We start from the raw sequence: 22,285 nt of genomic DNA on the forward strand, positions 1-22,285 counted from the left end.
GGGTATAAAAATTGCTGCACAGATTTCTGTGGCTGGAAAAGAAAGGAAAAATATTTAGCAAAGAGTAAAATTCATAACTATCCTACTTGGATGAGCATTTTTTGCAGGCATTAATGCTTTTGTTGTTGAGAATAAAGCAACTATATAAAACGCATGTGCAGTATACTGCATTTTGTGTATATGTAGTGACCTCAATATCATTTTGCCAATCCACTACTTTAATTCTTAATAAATAAAATCTTATGCCACTATTAACTATATCTTAGTCATCAATGTTACAGATGAATCAGGTCAACCCTTTATTTGAAGGGCCACAAATGATGTAATGAATAAGTAATGCTTACTTAATCATGATTACAACACCACAATTCCGTTTTTTTAAATCAGATATCATGATGGTTGAAATACATTAATTAATGCATTAATACATGTTTTGTTCCTGCATTAAGTCATGCATGAGATAGTATTAATCCTTGTACATTACTGATGGTTCATGCAGTACATGAATTCTGGCTTTTTCATGCATGAAGTCATGCATGGATTTATGATAATTCATGTTGCCTTAGTGTTAATAAAGTATTGTTATAAAATATATAAATATATATAAAATAAAAGAGTTTAACTACTGTTTATGATGTTCACTGGAGTCATTTTGAATGTCCGCAAACTCACATGAACCATCTTCTCCCTCATCACTCTGAAGTGGGCCTGACATTATACAAATCCCTCTCAATAGTTTTTGAAGATTTTCTCCAGCAATGTCATTAATATCAGGAAATCCTAGAGTGCCATTTTTTCCATCTGCAATCTTTCTTACTTTCACTCTATTTTTATGACAGTTGACACTGCAAAGAACCTGCAGCCTTGTCATCATGATTTGTTCTCTTTCTGGTAAGAAGAATCTCTTTAGGACACTTGTCTCAACTTTAGCATTCAAGTCCACTTGGCTTCTCCTATCGCAGCCTTCTATCATTTTACATATTATTTTGGGGCATTTTAGGCCTTTATTCAAATGTATAGCTGAAGAAATTAAAAGGGAAAGAGAGAGGGGAATGTCATGCTGCAAAAGACTGCAGGTCTGAGTCGAACCCGGGCCTACCACATCAAGGAGCGAACTTCTTTTGCTAACGTTTGCTAACTTTTTTGCTAACCTCATTAGATCTATAAATTGCACTCAAAACTGACACTGTATCTCCAATTTCAGGATATGGTTCTGTTCCTCCTCCCCAAATAAGAGTGTCTTAACACTGAGTTGTGGATCACATTAGACTATAAAGTTATCCTGCAGTCCAATAGGCTTAGTTGATTAGGAAGGTTCCTCACTGAGTGAAATGTTGAAGCTTTTTCATGGTGTAGTTTGTTAAAGCATATACTGTATTAACCAGTGATTGACCACCTGGGTATAACATGACGTGGTCACCTGATAATTCTGGACTTTACGAGTTAATGGAGACCTCCATTTGTTCCATTAAACAATGCATGCCATAGGGCTGCAAAGTAAACACTGTACAGGTTGTGTGCTCCAGATTACCCTGTAAAATAATTCTTGGCTATATTTCTTTTTGAAATGGAAGAGACCATGCCAACTTGTTTTGACATATTTAGTCTGAAAATGGCTGCAAACTTTGGAGGATCCAGTACCTTAGGCGGGGGCACAGCTTATTTCAAACAATAACCCCATATTGCACATTGTGTCTAACCTTATAATCAAACGGTACCAGTAAAACGTCTCTAGCAAAACCTCCTTAAAGTTTTGCAGCACTGACTGGCTCTGATTTTTTTCAAAGTCAGTAAACCATGGTAAATACATCGTTTTATTCCACATCCACGACTTTCACAAAATGTTGAGCACTCGTGAATCCACTAATTACTTTCTGCAATGTTCCAGCTGCACCCAGACTATACCCAGTTTCACTCCGCACATGCTGGCTCATTTAGTGTCAGGTCATTAAATGTTTTCATTCCAAAGTCACACAAGTCACAGCGTTATATTTAATGTGTCATCATTATTCCCTTTTTCTTGTTCATTCAATTTCCAGTCAGCGATAAAGCATCTTCAGTCTTCATGTTACTGCTTTGATAATCCAGTAGATTTTCCATTTTCCAAACCCAGCCACAACCACAAAAATGGGGAACAACTCTCTGGCGTAGGTGCAGGACCAGAGGCCTTTTCCAACAGGGTTTACAACTGCTGAAAATTTAAAGAGCTGCACAGTAGCAGACAACTCTCACTTTTCAGTACTCCTGACTCTGTTAGCATCAGTGTAACTGTGTTTAATAAATCATCTAATGTAGCATTTTCCTAAATATTTAGGTAATAATATTGACCTTCATCATTTTAGTCCAAATATTCCAATGCAGCATTGCGTTTGGCAACACTAATGGGAAGAAGGAAGAACTTTGTTTTCAGAGGAGTCGCTGGACATGCACATGGGCATTAACATGGGCGTTGCACAACAATGCCAGTAACATTTTCACTTGCTTGGATTCTCAGTACAATAAAAATACATTCAAAAGCAAGAACAACAACAACAACAACATCAACAAAGTTTCCTCAAAGCAATAAGCAACCAAGTCATGAATGACCTTTAAGATGCCTTTTAATGTGGACAATATAAACATGTTGACAGCCCCTTCTGTGTGCAAAGAGCTTTGAGTGTCTCTCCTGAAAAAGTGTACAGCTTTATAATTCTACACTAAAGTCAAACAGTGTCTGACACAATAACGTCCCTGATACAGAGCCTATCTTGGGGTTCATGCTCTGAAGAGGGTTGAAACTCCGAACCGTGGATGTGTTAGAACAGAGCAGACTGGGCGGAGACTGATGACTGACTCACATCGCTGCCTTGTGGCGGTGACGGGTAATTTACTGTCATAACTGAACTGGGGACAGGTACAACAGGGGCTTCAGGTCTGCGTGCTGGCCATTCCGATTATTACCAGAGAAGATGTTGGAGCGTATCATTTCTGCTGCGTTTTTTCCCCTCGTAATACTCTAATTTCCAGTTTTTCATTTTGATTTGTATTGATTTTTCCTTTTTATATATTTTGCTCGAGCATATAGACCTGATCATTTTAGGGGATTTTAGTTTTGGAGACTAACCTATATATAGGCTACTTACGTGTTTTAGACCCTAGTTTTGCTGTCTCGTACAGTAGGTCCACATTTTTGATTTCGGCATGTTAAGTTTACTTTTCTTTTGGCGCACACATTTTGTTAAATATATCATATTACAAGTGTAAATGTTTTCAAGCGTCTTCAGTTTTTAGTAAGCTTGGGAGATTGATGTTCAACCTATCCTTGTTTATCACTTAATGAGCATGTTTTCAGCCTCATCATACCTCACCCTTCCATGACTTCACAACCCTGACGCATCTGCGGAGGAAAGACTGCGGCAATGGAGAGTTCAAATGAAAGAGAATTTTGGCAATTTAACGAATCCTGGCAGAACCCAAGTCTCGTCAACGGGACCGGTTTGTTGAATCAGACGAACCCTCTGAAGCGGAATGAAGAGGTGGCGAAGGTAGAGGTGACTGTGCTCGCCCTGGTGCTGTTTCTGGCGCTTGCGGGTAACCTGTGCGTCCTGCTGGCCATCCACACCACCAAGCACAGCCAGTCCCGCATGTACTACTTCATGAAGCACCTGAGCATCGCCGATTTAGTTGTGGCGATATTTCAAGTTCTCCCTCAACTCATCTGGGACATTACATTTCGGTTCTATGGACCGGACATTCTGTGCAGGTTGGTGAAATACCTACAGGTCGTTGGGATGTTCGCCTCCACTTACATGTTAGTTTTGATGTCCGTGGACAGGTGTTTGGCAATTTGCCAGCCTCTTCGTTCTTTGCACAGGATAAAAAACCGTTTTTATGTCATCTTTTCCTGGGTTCTGAGTCTGCTCTTCAGTATCCCGCAGATGTTTATTTTCTCCCTGATCGAGGTTGGCTCGCCCGGATCAGGCGTGTATGACTGCTGGGGCAACTTCGTCAAGCCTTGGGGGGCCAAAGCTTACATCACATGGATCAGTCTCACTATATATATCATTCCAGTGGCTATACTGAGCATTTGCTACGGGTTAATAAGCTTCAAAATATGGCAAAACTTTAAACTGAAAACCAGGCGGGAGCAGTGTATAAGCCTGACACCCAAAGCCTCCAAATGCAACACACTGGCCCGCGTGAGCAGCGTTAAGCTGATCTCCAAAGCGAAGATAACCACAGTGAAAATGACTTTTGTGATCGTTTTGGCCTATATCGTCTGTTGGACCCCATTTTTCTCTGTCCAGATGTGGTCTGCGTGGGATCCAGCAGCGCCTCGTGAGGGTATGTTGAATTTTAAAGTTTGATATCATCATCATCATGATGCGCAAAAAGGCTGCCGTAGCTCACTAATACATTTCGCTACGTGTCTGACACATTTTGAAATCCGACCCTCTACCAATATTTTCCCATCATTTTTGCACATTTGCAATATTGCCCAGTGGAAATGTATAGAGATATAACTGCCCCCATCCTTGCTGTGCCCATCAGTGCTCTTTACCCACAGGGTGCCAGATCTTTATCCAGTTGGAGCAAACTGAGACAACATCTTTTTGAGACGTTTGTTTTGTTTTTCTCATGCAGACAGGTCAGTCACTGGGGTTATATGGCTGTCTCGTGGTTTTGCTGTTTTGGATAAATAATTCTTCCCAGGGTGCGGTGTGGAGAGTTGAGTGACTGAGCTGAAGATTCAGTGCAGTGCAGGTGGTTTGACCCAGGGGCAATTCTAGGAGAAAACCTTTATGGGGGCTCAGCCCCTAATGAGAATGTGACACTGATATAGTAGCTGCCAAAAAGTGTTAACCCCCCTGCTAACTCAATAATTTAATTATCTGAAAATCTCTCAGCTAGCTACTGAACAACAACGTCAGCTAATGTTTTTGTTAACTAAACGTGACACTTTATAAGTCACAGTAAGAACGACCAATTTAACTACGTTTCAATTTGGGTTCTTATCTGAGCCATGAAATTATCAACTTCTTCTCTGGGGACTACCAACGTTAAACTTTACAACCAACCACACTCCTGCTCTCCCTCTGACAGATTAGATTAGAGACTCAGCCGAAGGCCGGAGTCTGGCACAACCACCTCCGATTTGCCAACACTACGGTTCTGTTGACCCTTTCCTTGACTGGGTTAAAGGTGCATAGCACTGGTTAGCATGAGTTTGAAAACTCTAGTGATTTTTTATTAAAAGAACTCTTTGATTGTTGTAATTTTTAGGGGGCTGAGATGAAGGGGTCTACAATCGCCCATAAATGTATGATTTTTTTTGAAATTTTCAATAAGTCTGCTAAAAACATAAAAACTTGGAATTGCATATACACCCTTGTAAAACACATTAAAACATCGGATGCTATACTGGTTTGTTTAGGGTTACATCAGGAATGTAGATCAAGATAAACACACCTATTTGTTTTTGTTATATGTGAACTTCTTAGATTAGAAGCCCAAATGCCTACTCTATGATACACCTGTTGTTTGGTAAGAACAATTGGTGATAAGTCCTTTAAAGTGTAAAACCTACACACATCATTTACCAAGTTTCCTCTGAACCTCCTCTCGCTGCTGAGACCGACTGACGGCTAATCATTAAACACATTAGTGTGCGCCACCAAGCAGCCTTTATCTGTGCCTGTGGGGCACGTTGGAGTGCGTCGTTAACATTTAACCACAATAGGTCACTAAGAGCCATATACTGTAGGACCCTATATTAATCGATCCGCTGGATAATGGCCACACCCATATGACAACAACACATTTCAGATCCCTTTTGACTTCACACTGTATTTGCTGTTCCTTCCATAATTCCATTACATTTACTAAGTATAAGGCCACAGATGTGTATAATGTGAAAGGGGCTATAGTTTTTCAATTTGATTTAAGGGCATTTGTATTGTGGAAAAGTGAAGAGTAAATCTAATTAAAGCTATTAATTAAAAGACTTTGCAAAATAATATGTCTGCGTTGCCTCTAAGACAATCCAAAACTTGTTTTCCAAGCAGTTTCTAACTCTTATAACTTTACTGTTTTGGTATTTCCTTATAGCAAAAAGCATTTAAAAAAAAAAAAACTGAGTAAAATAAAATAAACTATACATGTGCTAAACATAAGACAATACTTTTAGTTTTCTTGTAGAGAGTTAACATACTTTGGTGTTTCAGGCTTGAGTCTTTTCTTATGCTTCTGTGGGTTTCTTTACAAGGTTCCAAATGACTGGTTGTGTGATTCCTGTCATCCTCCTTAAGCATAACTCTCTCCAAGATTCAACCTAGGGTCTTTTTGTGAATGCACCGGAGTCAAACTTTCACTTTAAGATTTAAGATTTTTCGATAGAAAGGTTTCGAACGACTCACTTAGCTGTTGTTGTTTCCACTCGCAACCATCTTTGTCGGTCAAAAAGAATCAATCTCCAAATGCGAATGAATGGACTCCATAGGAGGAAATGTCATTCTTATATGAGGCTCCTTTTTCAACAACAAGTTCAATAAAGTTTTTCCCTAATGACAAAACAACAAATTATTCGTGCATTTATATGGAACTAAGCTTAGGGAGCTTTCCATCTTTACTCTCCTCCCTTGACTATTTTTGACCAGCTAATTGGACGGGGACCGGAAAAACCAACAACTACAGTTTGGTAAAAGCTTTCTGTTTAGAAAACTCTGAGAAAACAAACAATGTTCTCAATGCTCAAGTTCATGTGCAGAGCCCCTGGTGATACGTTCAAGCCAAGTTTCATGTTGTGTCGAGCCTTCTTAGTGTTTTAAAATTGTAATTTTGATGCCATCATAGAAGGGCCCCTAGCTCTCCCATTCAAAAGCCATTTGACCAAAAAGTAGCGCTTCCATCCTAATTATGCTTTTAAACTAATTTTAAAGTATGCAGTCATTCCCAAAAAGACCCTAGGCTGAATTTTGGCGAGAGTTACGCTTTAAGCTGCATTGTTCATACCAGCTTTTTACACTTTGGAGCTAAACAGTTGCACAATACACTTGCCTGTCATCCAGTTCTTCAACACTGAGGAGGTATGCTGCTATAATTGGCTTTAATGCTCCACCTCACAGCAACATTCATACTACAGCAGCAATAAAAAGAGCAACAAAAGATGAAATGGAAAATGAAGTGATTCATTCCTTTTCTGTTGCAAAGCCGAGCTTAGTGCAGACAGGAGTCTGATGTCTGATGGCTGTCGTCCATGTGAACAGCGTTCAGAAAGGCAGACACGTGCCAGTGTGTGTGTACAAAAGATAGGCTGGAGTGTCACCTGTGTGTGCAGATAATGTGTGCATTAGAGTCATAGTCAGTTAAGTGAGCCCAGACCACACAGCTTAGAACAGAAAGCTGTTAGGCTACTAAGGGAAGGACCTCTACATCGCAAGCCTGTTTCAAACATGCATAATGTAAACAAACCAGATGTTTTAGTTAATTGTTGTTAAAGGTAGTTAGTGTTGTAGAATCATATTTACTATTTACTACTACTGTACAGATGTGAGAGTAGGATCAATTTGAAGCGTAATTTTCCAAAATGTTGAATTGTTGCTTCAGCCAAACAAATTGATGCTAGATACAATGTCAACATCAAGCCAATCAGTGCATTTAGTTTAGATGCATGAACAATTAGCCACTTATCTTCATCCCCCAAACTTCTACCAAAACTGCAGATTTACTGTAAGGAAGCCAGGACTCTTCACAGATACGTTTACCATTAGCATCCATATTACAGCTTATCAACACAGTGTAGTGAGGTACTTGAATGTAACACACTGGAGTGGACGCATGTATGACATCACTGAGGTGACACGTGCTGTGGTACGGCTGTTGAGCTAAGTAAAGTATTTAAATAAAGATTACGTTATTACCAAGTAAGACTGGCTGGGGATTTACGTGACACACGTTTTGGAAATGTCAATGTCCCATTCTTTTAAGCGTTGTGACATCATCAATGTGATATCACATTGGACAGCCAGAAAGAAATGATGTGGAGGACAAAAACACCTGAAGGTTAAATCCTGACTCAGACACCAACGCAAACTCCCAAAACAATCGGTGAACACAAATACCTCTTCCTGCTGAGCCTGGTGCCCCAGACACTGACTCACACTCTGTGCTATTGATTGGCATGAAGTGCTTGATTTTTTTTTAAGTATAAAACTCAGTTCTTATATAGTGTTTTCAGAAGCAGTGAGAAAAATCATAGGTGTCATAGGTACAGATGGACCTTGCAAAGCAATTTTTCTGGAAAAAATGAGATTACTGCAATGCTTGTTTACCTTCAGGAAACAAGGTTCAGCACTAAGTGTTCTCATGGCCTGCTAAAGAGGCTTTTGGGCCGGCCCGGTGACAGCCAGACAGACGTGGGGATGATCATTCTGCCTTTTCATTTGCTGTGTGATTCATCCCTCTCTGATGAAAGGCACTGTGAGATAAATCAGTGAAGACTCTTTCTCGATAGTTCCCCGTATTATTCAAATTAGATCCATGCTCTGTTATCATCCACCCTGATAAGAATGCTTTATAACCACCAGTTGGTCTTTAGCACCGTCTCCATTGAAGCGTAGTACTCCATCCATGTCAGCAGCATTATAGTCCGTAGAGCAGGACTATAATGCGTATGTGTAGTGGCCCCTTGGATATATTGATCCAGCCGGAGAGAGTTTCAAACGGGTGTCAATTTATTTCTTCCTCTCAACAAGCATCAGGCTCCATTAGCACCATGTACACCGTGAAAACTACATAATAAAAAAGAAGAAATACAATCTTGTTTACACCCATTACAAATCATTTTAACATTTAACATTTAATCATCAGAGACATTTGTAATTTGTAATAGTGTTTCTTATCAGCAGGTAAATTCACATGTTCCCATTCTTGCCTCCAGAGTTTGTAGACTGTTTCATAAATTAGCATTCTCTTGTTCAAGTTTAAATATAGTTTTTTTCATTTTTCTGCCTTTTTCATTTGTACATCTGAACAATTCCAAAGCAGCAATGCTTAGCAATTTCATAATCAATATGAAATATGAAATGAAATACGTTTAAAGGTATTATGACAAATAAAATTTCAAATGTTTCTTTTAAATGAAACACAATATATATTACAATTGTTCACAGAAATGTCATGTGCAATTAAGTAATGATGTTCTCTTTCCTTAAATAAATCCCTTCTGATGATAATAATATACATTCTACACATTTTCCTTCGAATCTCATTCCGCTCTCCAAGGGCGCTAATCAAAGAGTTTCCTTCCATCAGCTAGCAAGCTCTCTAACTTGACACACCCTCACAGTTTGGGACTCTTAGAAATAACATGTACGAACAATATCTGAATAATAAAGTAAATCACAATGTAAACCCTTTCTTTACAAGATTTAAATGGATGCGTGAGCACAACGTTGTGAAAAGAGAGTAGCAGGAAGTTTAGCATCACAAAATATCAGAAGAAGAAAACGACCCTTTTCAAAATTAAAGCAGAACAGACCACAAGGTGACACTGTAGAACTACCATGTCTTGTTAACATGTAAATGTAAAACTGAGAAAATATTACTGCAATTGATCAGAGACATTTGCAATTTGTAATGGTGTTTCTTATCAGCAGGTAAATTCACATGTTCCCATTCTTGCCTCCAGAGTTTGTAAACTGTTTCATAAATTAGCATTCTCTTGTTCAAGTTCAAATATAGTTGCTACATTTTTCTGCCTTTTTCATTTGTACATCTGAACAATTCCAAAGCAGCAATGTTTAGCCAAAAATATATTATTAAAACTGCATGTTAGCATGCTGACTTAATGTCAGTTAAAACGGTGACTTGATATTTTAATAAAATCCTACGGCTGGCCATGAAGTTCTATACCAAATTTCCAAGCAATGTCTTGACATTTTGCTCAAAAACCACAAATGTCAATCTCATGGGGGTGCTAGATCAAAGGTTCAGTGAATGCCAAAGTTATTGAAAGTCATCCTCTGAGGACTATGCATATCTAGTCAATTCTAGATATGTTAGATATATCTAGTCATTTAATTTAATGGAAAATTATAAAACAATAATATAAACCTTCAGCCGTCCACTAAACCACTACTTTTAAATCAAAACTTTCACAGAGAAAACAAGCTTCGGGTTACATTTTGTTTTCACGGCATAGTAACTTTCCACTCTCTTTCTCTCTCTCTCTTTTTTTCTCTCTCTCTCTCTCTCATCTCCTGCAGCCATGCCGTTCATCATCTCCATGCTGCTGGCCAGCCTCAATAGCTGCTGTAACCCTTGGATCTACATGTGCTTTGCCGGGCATCTGTTCCAGGATCTTAGGCAGAATTTTTTGTGCTGTTCCACTCGCTACCTCAAGTCATCCCAGTGCCACTGTGAGCGTGACTTTGACTCCAGTCACAAGAGCAACTCTTCAACCTTTGCCATTAAGAGCACCAGCAGTCAGAGGAGCATCACACAGACTTCCACAACATAAGAACCCGCCCCCTCTTCCCTTCACATTCTCCTGAGCCTTCCACTCTACCTTTTACCACATGCCATCACCCATTAAATATCCAACTGTTCTATTCCTTTAGATACCTCTCGCCCTGAGTCCTGAAAGAAAAAGAAAAAAGTCTTAAAGTCTGAGTCCGCAATTTTGGAGTAAGATTGTTGATTGGAGCACCCAAACAATTACACCCCTCCCATCAGTGCTCCTTTAGATTGTTTGCTCCCACTTTTTTCTAACTTACTAGTGTTGTGCCTTTTGCAAATGAATCATTCAAAAGTACAAATCTTTGGGGTGAACAATCTGAACTGATTCACTTTCTGAAAAGATGCGTTCATATCTCAGTTCAGTTGAGCTCTGTCAGTCAATAGCGCCATGCCGCAGAGCTCTAGGCTTGGGCCCACCTCAGGCGCTGTCAACGTGCAAGGACTCACTAAGTGACTGATTCAAGTAATTTGTTCACAACAGGAATGCCGTATGTTCAAGACAGCAAATACACAGCTGAGTGGGGATGGGTTGCTAATATATACATTCAGCTGCACCATTTAGCTGTTACGAGCAGTCATATTTATTATAATCCATCCCAAGGTTTGGTAATCCATCAAGAAAACACGGATTCTTTTGAAAAATAATAAGTGATAATTTGATGTTTGATGCAGGATTTATGTTAGCCGGCAGGTTTCACAAATTAGAAGAACACTGAGGCCGATTGACCGGAACTGTACAGCATAATTTGTGCCCATGTGTAAGAGGTACAGACAACGTTTGTTTGTACTTTTATTAAAGTTTGACAAGGCATAGTACAGAAGCATGAATACATAATAAATCATCAGAAATCAGAACTGGGCTATTGTGCAGAGATCCGCTCTACCATCGCAATAATGGCATTCTTATTTTTATTTATTTGACAGTAAAACACAAAAACAGAGGAAATTTATAATTGGACATAATTCTGCAGTGGTGGTTCAACACAAGGTCGGTGTCTCATCTTTTCTCTCCATGCCCTTATGAATGCATAAGCTTGTTCTGTACATTAATTATTACAAAAAATAACGTGAATAGCCCTTGTGTTTCGTTTCTGGTTAAATGTAGGCTATGATGTATTTAAAACATATGTACTACTATATTCAGAAAATGTTATAGGCTAAGTTGGCCGTCAAAAACATGTGTAATGGTAACCCTGGTTTGTGTTTATGCTGACTATACAAAGATCTGTTTACTGTTTTTACCTCTCTCATGTCTCTCAAAATAGGAAGTAGTTCCAATACCTAGATCATTTATTAAATAATTAGGTGTCATAAAATATACTGTACATAATTAATATTAATATAATATTATGTACATTGTATTGTATTGTATGTACATATTGTACATAATAGGGTATATGGACTTCAGCTTTAAGTTTGCAAACATTACATGACTTTTCTCAGTTCATCAGCAAGCTGAGCTGAAAGTGATTGGGACTATTAAGGGTGCAACGTTTTATTCATAAATATGTACCAGACAATTGTGGACCAAGCTGAGCAATTGTTTGTTTTATGTTATTCTTGTTTTAGTACAGTATAAATATACATATTTGCAGTGAAATGCAGAGAAAGTAAAGATAAAGAGAATATTTTATGTACTGTCAACCTTGGCCAACCATGCTATTGATTCAGTTGTTCGACTTCGACTTAGACTTATCTTTATTATTTATTGTTGTTACCAGCAAAGCTTGTGGATTGGGTTTGTCCTTGATACAATGAAATTGCTCCCCTGTCATAAATACTGTCTACAATGTTGTTCACTTTGCAACATTTTTTCTACAAATTTTAATGTATGAATCATGTAAACTGTTACCTGAGATATTGTTAGATGTAAGATGTCATTGATGTCACTGTTAAGATTTTAAAAAGCTTAAAAAATAAAAAAGAGCACATACGAATGACATATTATTTACATCTGTCTGATGCTCATTAGAGCTTCTAATGCCTCCTAAAATCCAAGGTTGCCTACTAATAGCAAGGTTGCTGGAAATCTTCCAGAAGGATGTTTGTTGACACTAAATAAATTACATCACTGAAGTCCTGCAACTTTTTGGCAGCACATTCAAACTTTGACTTTCCTGTTCTGCCTCGTCCCCAAAATGCATTTTGGCCACTGGAGTAACCACAATTGACCCACGTTACTGGAGGTGTCTTGGGGCAACAATCGTTGCATGACATGGTGCAATATCCTGCAGGAAGTGACAATAAAGGTGAACTTTGGCCAGGGATTTCCTCAAGCATTTTTTGTTGCTAAGCTATTTAAAAAGGGCGCTGTTGTTTAGTCAGCGGTTTTTATGTTTAATGTAAAAGTTTAAAGAACGTGAGCCGTCTATTACAGCACATTGATTATCATTGTCAATAATTAGAAGTGATCTTAATAAAAGCAAAAGTTGCAATCAAATCCAACAAAACAATCCAACAAAATCTCTATGAAACAAATACTGCACTTGTGAAGTTTATGATGTTCTATTTTAGTTGAGACGCTGTGATGCTTGCTCATGGGGAAATGTCAGGTCTTGTGAACGTTTTTAAGTATTATTTTTTACAATTATACAGTATTTAGGGAGAGTTGATAACCAATGCACCAATAGAAAATATTATGACAGGAGAAATTCTATAAAAACAATTTTCAAGGCAACAATTGGCGCTAAAGACTGGCTAGAGTACATCAAAGAACTTTTCTATGAATTTCATGATTAACTATTTTGAATGATCTTCACATTCTTAAAGATGCCAGTAAGTGTTGAGTGTTATTTATGTTTACAGTACGTTTGTAAAGGCACACATTTAATTAAACATTTACGGAAGGCAAAAATAGATACGTACATATAATCATGAGAACTGTATTTTTTGAGAACTTGCTTGTATTTTTATTCTAAATCTGTAATGTCTCTTTATAGGTTTTGGCAAATTTGCTCCTTAATTACACTGCTTAATACAGTTCATTAATCAGAAAAATAATGTGAACACAGTGTGCTGTTTCTGCTTGTATAAACAGCACAATAGAAGACTAGAATGAGTTAGCCAGAAAGAAACACACTGAGGTCAAGAACAAAGAGGGGTGGGGTGACACTGAAATCATCAACTATGAATCTCAGACATAAAAGAGAAGAACATGAAAGACACGCAACAGCTACCTCTTGTGGGTCAAAGCTCCTGGGTCACTGCTTCCACTGTAGTTGGCAAAACAGATATCACTAAAAGACAGTGAAGTGTTTGGTAAACCCAAAAATGTATTTCTTAAGCCTCTCTGAATGAATTAAAATAACACACAGAACATACTTTACCAGTGGTGCAATGTACTTATTATAAAGATTCATCAAGTGTCTTTAAATTAGTTTCACCATATGTACTGTATATGTAATAACATTTTTTTACTATAATATGTTATAAATAATAAGTATAAGTAAGTAATAAATAATAAGAATAACACGGTGGAACGTTACAACGGGTCTCATACAGAGGTTTTTACTTTACTCCATTAGAAGGCAGGTCCATACTTGATTACACATACTTGCTTGCTTGAAAAGTGCAATAGTAAGTAGATTTCAAACTGAGATAAGGTTCCACTCATCTCACGCTAAAAGGAAGTAGATTATCTGCATGGCTGTTTACAAATATATTCCTTGCATCTGCATTTCAGAAAAATACTAATTAGTTAATTAAGAATAATTAGTTACCATGGAGTCATCACTAATTACCAAATAATTATGTAGAGAAAAAACGTTCCATTCAATTCTTTTTGTTAGAGCTTTTAAAATAAGGTAACATACGTCACTGTCAAATCCAATTAAAACCGTATAAAGATAAACAATACCAGACACAGCAATATACAGCATCACTATTACTTTTAAAAATGGCCAAATGTAATGCATACAGGCAGCATTATCCACAGGTGCAGCAATTATGGGATAGGTCATTTAATTTGTTGTGAATGAGTAGCTTCTGTGATACAAATAAACGAGGGCAGATCCATCCTCCTCATGGATCCCTCTTCTCCCTCAGTGAGGAGCACTGAGCCCTCCAGGAGTGCCAGCGCTGTCACAGAACCACGCTGCCTGCAGCAGCTGTCACTGAGCTTCTGGTGGCACACTGGGCATGTCAGGACTCAGTGCTGAGAGCTTGAGGATGGGTGGGCGGGGAACAGCATGTTATGAAGGAAGGAGGAGGAGTTTCAGGGAGTAAGCATGATGCAAGGACTGATCTTCTGGTGTATAAAAATGTACCACACTTCATCCGATCGTACTATAAACACTACTCTGTGAGTTCTTAGACTTCTTTGCGCAGTGCAACACGCACACTGCTGAAGATCTTGCCCAGGGCTTCAAAGAAGGGATCACAGAAGGTCTGGATGCACAGAGAGTAGATGCGGCTGATGCACTGCGACTCAATCAGACAGCTCTTGATGCAGGGAACCACGGCCCAGATATGGCAGAAGGAAATGCACGCGAACAGGAAGCCCCACAGCAGAGCGACAGGGATACCGAAGACAGCAGACAAGATGCGGTAGCACCAGTACTTGGACACAGTAAAGCTGGTGTAGCTGAGCTTCCACACCCCATCCAGACTGTGTGTACCATCAGGCTCTGCAATGATATCCTCAAAGTCCACCTAAGGAAGTTTAAAAGAGGCTTTTTTATTTCCTCACATCCCTAAATTCACAGCACTGTCATGCACATGCCAATAATACGTGTGAAGAATAGGCTTGTAAGAGCTGCAGTGTTAGGGTTAAATGTCTGCAGAGAAACCAAATAGTTTATGTGTATGTATATGTGTAAAATTATAGGAAAAAACCTTAATGTTGTGGTAGGTAGTCAAAATTAATAACAGTTATGGAGTGGCTTTTCAACACACTTTTCCCAACACATTTTATTAACCAAGTTTCACCTCATGTAAAATACATTAGAGCAACTGTGCAATGGTCTAATCCGTTTTCAGTTTTTAGTGTGTGTCACTTGGTCCTTCAGAAAAGTGCTGTCACATTCTAAGCTGAGACTATAAATTGCCCATTAACTTAATCGTGAAAGGCAGATGCAATGCACATCTAAAACCTTCTATTTTCTTCCAGACCAATGGATACGAACTGTAACCATTCACTGTCCATTTCGTGTAGCGACAGCAGCCTGAGATCATCCTCTGAATGAATGGCTGGACATGCACTGTTTTATATTTTCTGGCCTCTTTTAGCCCTAGAAAGATTGTTGGTGTCAAATTCAGCAAAAACAACCAGTTTTCTTCAGAAACAATAGACGGACACCTAAAGCTGGAACATGTGATTACTCAGGAGATAAGATATGTGATTACCTGTGAGGGAAAGTGGTTTCGATATTACTTCATTTTAAAAGTAAGAAGACAAAAAAGTTATGTTTGCAGAAAATGACTGCATAAGTTAGAAATGTAAATGTGAAACTATAACTAACTGTAACTCCTTGACCAGACTATTGGGATTAAGGTTAACAAAACTTTCAGTTAAAAACAGATGTCAGCAGACTTGTAAATTATTTTAAACTGAATCATGCAGACACTAAACATATGCTTTACACACATCCCGCAATAAACCGTCTTCATAGACCATGTTTACATAAACCCTGTCTAGTCTGACAAACTATAATCCAAATGTATAGTCAATCCTGTCCTTAAAGATAATATGTTGTGGCGATGACATGGCAACAGGATAAACAGTAGTCAAATCTAAATAAATCACAGCGTACATACTGTATACTGTATCAGTTTCACACTCTTCTACCCCATTCCCAAAATACACTTTGGGCTCTGCACAGGAAACAGGAATAGCTCTCGGTCTATTTAAGGATTTTCCAGACAGTATCATAACCTGTACTCCTGTCTTTGTTCCTGGTAAACCACTTTATTAATTTTTCTGCCTATGCTCCCACACATGCAAAGGCAGTGGTTAGGCTCTAAATCCTCTCTGTGACAGGGTGTTGTCTGCATGCTGCACAAACCTTCACCACGTCCTCATTGATCTGCTTGGGATCTCTGTTAATTAAATCAATCTCTTTGGTGTGGCTGTCCTTCACAATCTTCTCCTCGTTGGTGTTGTACTGGTACTGATCCGCCATGATAGGGCAGCAGGTTCTTGACGGGCTGAAAAAGGTGAGAGTAAATCTTCCTGGATCAAACTGCACGGAGCTGCCTCGGTTCGCTTCTGAACCCCTGTATCACCACTGTGGCGCTCCCTCTTGCATGCCAGTGGACAGCTGCTGCAGACCTCCTGGTAAAAATGGAGGCCTGACCCCCGCCCTGCACACACATAGGCATCTAAACACACACACAGAAGGTGCACACACACACAAATACATACACACACACACACACACACACACAATGTAATGCACACAGACAAAAAAGGCATGCCTTAAAGGAGAACCCAGGGTTGTGTCACATTTCACACAGGGTTGTGGGGCAAACTGGGCAGAGTTTACACAGTGGCACGAACTTCCACCACAGAGTGAGGCAGTAAGCACAAACACACCCTCTTGCTCTGGCTTCAGTTGGGACACAGTGTTTCGCGTTCTAATGCTGAACTCAATTTGGAAAAGAAAACATTTTTGTTTGTGTTTAAAGCTAAATGGCAAAACTGAAATTATACTCAAAGTCACCATAAGTACAAGGATTACCATACCGTACTGTAAATGTATATTCAAATTACGTGCTAAATACATCTGTTTGCAAATGCTAATGTTTCTTTTCAGTTGAGTGGAAATTAAATATAATGTAATTTGATGTGTTTAGGACTCGGAAAGAGAAACATTTAAATATATATATTCATATTGTAATGAACGTGTTTGCTTTCATGATCACGATGATAACAATAAAGTGGTAAGTGATTTAAATGTTTCATGATCTTGCACGAGAGAGACATTACGGGTCCTGAGCTTCTTATTTCAGATATTTTTGGTTGTAGCAATGCATAAAATCTAATAGTCTCCCAATTTAAACTCTGATTCAGTCTTCCTTAAGCTGTGCAGTTGTTGCTATCAGTCATAGCTTTCTATATCAGCAGGCAGGTCACATAAACAAACTCATACAGTGTGGTGCTGCCAAAAAGAGGGGGAAGATGAGTAGGTGACTATAAAGCTGGTACCAGGTCTTACAGCACCCCCGGCTCTCTGTGGCCATATTATCTCAATCAGTGGGGTATAGGAACAGTACAGGAAGAGTGGCTCGGGAGCATGGATTGTCATTTTTTTGCTCCGTCTCCCTGGTAGCCGAGACAGGGACGAGGAGGGAGGGGTGGAATGGGATCCGAGTGCATGTGATCGAGAGCCAACCCAATTAGAGGAGTATTCTTGGTGTGGCAATGGAGAGTGTAGAGGCTAGTTAGAAATGGAAGCAGAGGGACAGAAATAGCTCAGCAGAGAGTCAGAGTGGACATACCTCTGCCTCTATGGGTGTCAATGCAATCATCTGGGACTGCACTGGCTCCTGTCTTTCATTTAACGTAGATGGGCCATACTGGGAACTCAGACCTCTATTTATGGCCATGTGGAAAGTAATGGTAAGAGTGGGTATCACATACTCAAGTTTAATAAACAGTGCTGGGTGTGTTACTTGACCCATACAAAATGCTTTTTATTATTCTTTTACTATACTTACTATATATATATATATATGTACATAAATATAAATTATACTATTATATGTACTATTTCTATTAAATCTATTTTTTGCAAGTTAGACAGTATGCAGGAGTTTCCCCTTATCCCCCTTTGACGCGCCTGTCTGACGTTACATGTGTGTGTTTGTGTGTTCGTGTGTGGGTGTGTGTGTTTGTGTAAAAATGACAACTTCTAGTCTTATTGTCTCTTTACAGAAGGTCATGTGTATTGGCTGTGTGCATCGACTTGGCTATCTATGGTTGTTTGATAGCTAACGTTAGCTCAAAACTCCATTCAACTGAAAACCTTTGTTGTGCTTGATTGCCAGCAATACACAAACTTTGTTAAGTAGGTCCATTTTTACTGTATTGACATCACAGAAGTCTCTCTTTAGCATCTTGTATGCTACTTGTCGCAAAGTGACACATGCAAAACTCACATCTTCACTTGTCACAAAGTAACACATGTGCGACTCAAATCTGCACTCGATTTACATCGGGGATTGATAGGGGTAAGCGAGCATCCATGACCCGTAGTCCAATAACCAAGCAACTTGCTGTCGCATAGTCGACAAATCACCACATTGTCAGGAGAAGCACACAGTCCGTTTCTACTTACATTATTTGTTTAGGTTTAATTATTAATTTTAACTAGCATGTTGGTTTGCAATAATTAGCCTGTGCTTATGTTATCTTATTACATATACCTACGCTCTCCATCTCTGCAAGATTGGGAATGATTGAGATTTCTCTTGGCACAGCTACCAGAAGACTTACACCTTTCAGGCAGGTTGCTCACGTCTCATCTACTTAAACAAGCTCAGTTAGAGGCTTGAAAAAGGTTAACTACCCTTCTGGAAAAGGGTAACTAATCATTCGTTACTCTTTGAAAAACAGTAACTATCTTTTTTTGTGAACCTTGTTGCAAAGTGTTACAACTATTCTTTTCCTCATGCCAGGTAATTAGGACTACAGTTGAAAATTAGCCGACTGGCTAACACTGGCGCATTTACAGAAATGTTGATTCATGTGTATTGTCCTAATCAAATAAATAAATCTACCAGTACATGAGTGGCCAAATATTATTGACAGCCAATAATATGCTTGCCATTTGTCAGAATTAATGTAATGTGAATACTTCTCTTAGAGAAAACATTGCTTTCTTGCCCTTTAACGTTTTACCTTAACAGAGTTGTCTTTGAAAGAGCCTACTGTAAATAAAGATATTCTCTAACCTAGCTTGGTGACTCCAGTGAGTGATTGGTACACCTGTAACCAGTTGAAAAGCTGACTTCACCTTTTTGAGTATTCAAATTCATACAAATGAACCAATCAGTAAAACAAAAACACTGTTTAAGCCTCTGTAAGATTTTGACGGAATTCTACCAATAATTCTGATTATGCCCATCTTATCTCCATACAAAACAGAATAGTACATTACAATCAAAGAAAGACAAAACAGTTCTTGAAATTATTTGTGATTTCATTCAACTACAATGCTATGGCATTCATATAATATTATTATTGCAATGATTTAACCTTTCTTACATATGCACGCTTGTCCAAAGACAGTTTTCAGCATCGCTGAATGCTTGTTGGTCTGTTTTGCTTTAGATGCCAGAATCTCTGGGTTTATAGGTACAGTAGATACTTTTGTGATTTAATTGCAATGGTTTATACTGTACATATTTGCTTTCTATTTTCTCTGTAATTGTGCATTGAGTGATTTTAGTACCATTTACCCCTCAAATTCTATCAACACATGCTTGCCCTAGCTTAAAGTTAGCTGTATGCATCATACATCAACATCATCACAAAAGGGACGAATTGAGCAATAATAAAAAATAATCACACGTAATTATGATGCAGATTAGATTATAATTTACCTTTATGGAATTAGTGTACAATCCAAATGTAAAACCACTTGCTTTTTCTATGTTTTAACCAAACATTTACGCAGTTTATTTTTATTTTTTTATCTGTCTTCATCTTTTGCCAGATGGATGGTGATTCGACCACAGCACTTTCCAAAACTTGTAAAGAAGGGGCTGATGAGAATGTTCAGTATGCTGCCCCACACAGTCTGAACCCAGTGCATGTTGATGAGAAGCAGCTGCACACAGGGCATGATTAACCTGGAAAGATACAGTATGGACAAAACATGAGGTCATCTCACTGATAAAACATAGAAATCATTCTACACTCCTAAAAAGGGTTACCACCTGGGGGAAAAAACTGTAGGAGCTTGAAGGTAGAGTTACCATTTGTTATCATCCACCTACTAAATCAGGGGTTGTCATCATTTTTTAAGCCAATGACCCCTCATCTGATAGAGGAATAGAGCAAAGACCCACTACTACATATTTTATAAAATTAAGTAGCATATTTACCTGGGCCTACCATAAAAGCCTAAAGCCTTCATACAGACCTTTTTAGTACATAGGAAACTAATTTATAAAACATAAATGTTGGTGTGATTTTACAAATCATGTTTTAATGTTAAACATAAATGTGACACAATGAATCCTTAGGATGAACTGTATCTGTGGATCTTAATGACTACCTTCTACATAGGCCAACACGCCTGTCATTATCATGTCTTTTTTCACAAATAGGCTGTTTTATATTTACTAATAATATGTTTATTAGATTCACGTTAAGACATTTACATTTTTGAAAAAAATACAAAAGTTGCAAAGAAACTCATTTTCTCCAGATGAATGTCTAGTAACAAAAACGTTGCCTTCTATTAAATTTATCTTTTGCAAGTTAGACAGTCTGAAGGAGTTTCTCTGGAACTTTTCACTACTTATCCCCCTCTGACGCACCTGTCTCACGTTATAGAGGTGCAAAGTATATTTCTGTACTGAACAATAATTTGGAGGGCCCCCTGCACTAACTTTGAGGACACCCTAGGGGCCCCCAAACCCCCTGTTGAAAATCTCTGTACTAAAAGATCCTTATGTACCAGAAAAAGCATTTACCAGTTCCCCCATGCCTGTAAGTCTATCTCATCCCAGTGTGACAACAGTCCTACCAGATGTGAAGGCAGCTGAGCACAGCGAAGAGGATCCCTGCTGCCAGTGAGACCGGCACTGCCAGAAGAAGGGAGATGAGGCGGTAGATCCACAGTCTGGACACCTCAAACAGGGCGTGACTCCATAACCACACTTTATCAAAGCTCCGCACTGAGGGAGGCTCTGCAATCACATCCTCAAACGTGACCTCAAGACACACACACAGAGACACTGTGAGTGATTTCTGGGGACAGTTTTTCTCAAGCATGCAACATATTAAACTGAGAACTGGGGGCTTGGGCTTAGATATGTAGAGATGCAGGTTAAATCATACCATGCAGACTGATGGGTATTGCTTGCAAATGTCTTGCACTAAGCCATTTTAATTGCACACAATGTCATTTTTTCATCACTTGTACTTTGCAGTGATCATGGGGCAAAAAACAAACTGTGTATGATCATATCCACTTGAGGTCAGTATTATGCAGCATATTGATATTTACCACATTAAGTTGATAGTCTTATATTACCTGAGAACAAAAATGGAATCCATTGGAATAGGTAAAATGTTTTACTTACTGTAACAAAAATCTTTTTTTCCAAATAGCATTCATCATCCCCGTCATTACTTATCAATTGAATCCAAAAATCTATTTATCACTTACACCAAACAGAGATTTGTGTTTTAGTTCAGCTTTGCATTATCAGTGTTACGTGTTGGTTAACACAGACAGGTGGAGTGGTATGCACAGCATGACAGTACACTGGGTTTGTTTATTTTACTTATCTGTCAAGTTCTTTGTTTCTCTAGACAGAAATTCCACAGCTTGTGGCCTGTTCTGTGTGTTTATTTGTGTTTTGTTGATTAAACCCCTGTGACGCTGCACACTCTTTACCTTAAGATTCTTGTTGACTCTTTTGGGATCCCTGTCGTCAATCAGAAGCCTTGTCTCACATTGTTTGGAATTCAGATCTTCAGTTTGTATATCCACTTTGATTTCCATAAATTCGAATTCTGGTCTCTTGTCTTTTAATCTCTGGTCCTCCATTTCCCCTTAGTTGAGCTGTGTCTCGGATCTGTTGACCGCTGTCGACATGTCATTGGAAATGTGGA

The 22,285-nt window shown here is 38.7% G+C and overlaps 3 protein-coding genes across 4 annotated transcripts; 1 reads left to right on the forward strand and 2 right to left on the reverse strand.

Annotated features, from left to right (window-relative positions):
* The first annotated feature begins 545 nt into the window (after nt 1-545).
* On the forward strand, nt 546-12,178 carry oxtr (oxytocin receptor). 2 transcript variants are annotated; one of them, XM_034870161.1, is made up of 3 exons: nt 546-556; nt 3,080-4,323; nt 10,245-10,498. In XM_034870161.1, the coding sequence occupies exons 2-3, from the start codon at nt 3,399-3,401 to the stop codon at nt 10,496-10,498; spliced, it is 1,179 nt and encodes a 392-aa protein (XP_034726052.1). In that variant the 5' UTR covers nt 546-556; nt 3,080-3,398. The 2 variants fall into 2 exon arrangements, with proteins under 2 accessions (XP_034726052.1, XP_034726053.1); XM_034870162.1 differs by lacking the exon at nt 546-556 and having other exon boundaries at nt 3,399-4,323; nt 10,245-12,178.
* A 1,237-nt stretch (nt 12,179-13,415) lies between these two features.
* cav3 (caveolin 3) lies at nt 13,416-16,840 on the reverse strand. Its single transcript, XM_034870164.1, has 2 exons — nt 16,500-16,840; nt 13,416-15,147 (listed from the first exon to the last, which is right to left on the reverse strand). The coding sequence occupies exons 1-2, from the start codon at nt 16,614-16,616 to the stop codon at nt 14,806-14,808; spliced, it is 459 nt and encodes a 152-aa protein (XP_034726055.1). The 5' UTR covers nt 16,617-16,840; the 3' UTR covers nt 13,416-14,805.
* A 3,239-nt stretch (nt 16,841-20,079) lies between these two features.
* LOC117943704 (caveolin-2-like) lies at nt 20,080-22,285 on the reverse strand. The gene is made up of 3 exons (XM_034869997.1): nt 22,068-22,285; nt 21,192-21,379; nt 20,080-20,289 (listed from the first exon to the last, which is right to left on the reverse strand). The coding sequence occupies exons 1-3, from the start codon at nt 22,218-22,220 to the stop codon at nt 20,130-20,132; spliced, it is 501 nt and encodes a 166-aa protein (XP_034725888.1). The 5' UTR covers nt 22,221-22,285; the 3' UTR covers nt 20,080-20,129.

Source organism: Etheostoma cragini, chromosome 4 (genome assembly GCF_013103735.1).
Source record: "Etheostoma cragini isolate CJK2018 chromosome 4, CSU_Ecrag_1.0, whole genome shotgun sequence".
Taxonomy (NCBI): Eukaryota; Metazoa; Chordata; class Actinopteri; order Perciformes; family Percidae; genus Etheostoma; species Etheostoma cragini.

What these genes read in the sequence shown, in the direction of transcription:
- oxtr (XM_034870161.1), top strand. Translation starts at nt 3,399, where the DNA reads ATGGAGAGTTCAAATGAAAGAGAATTTTGGCAATTTAACGAATCCTGG. An exon ending in TCCAGCAGCGCCTCGTGAGG is followed by an intron (nt 4,324 to 10,244) that starts GTATGTTGAATT and finishes CATCTCCTGCAG; the next exon opens with CCATGCCGTTCATCATCTCC.
- cav3 (XM_034870164.1), bottom strand. Translation starts at nt 16,616, where the DNA reads ATGGCGGATCAGTACCAGTACAACACCAACGAGGAGAAGATTGTGAAG. An exon ending in TCAATGAGGACGTGGTGAAG is followed by an intron (nt 15,148 to 16,499) that starts GTTTGTGCAGCA and finishes AAACTTCCTTAG; the next exon opens with GTGGACTTTGAGGATATCAT.
- LOC117943704 (XM_034869997.1), bottom strand. Translation starts at nt 22,220, where the DNA reads ATGGAGGACCAGAGATTAAAAGACAAGAGACCAGAATTCGAATTTATG. An exon ending in GAGTCAACAAGAATCTTAAG is followed by an intron (nt 21,380 to 22,067) that starts GTAAAGAGTGTG and finishes GTGTGTCTTGAG; the next exon opens with GTCACGTTTGAGGATGTGAT. An exon ending in CTCAGCTGCCTTCACATCTG is followed by an intron (nt 20,290 to 21,191) that starts GTAGGACTGTTG and finishes GTATCTTTCCAG; the next exon opens with GTTAATCATGCCCTGTGTGC.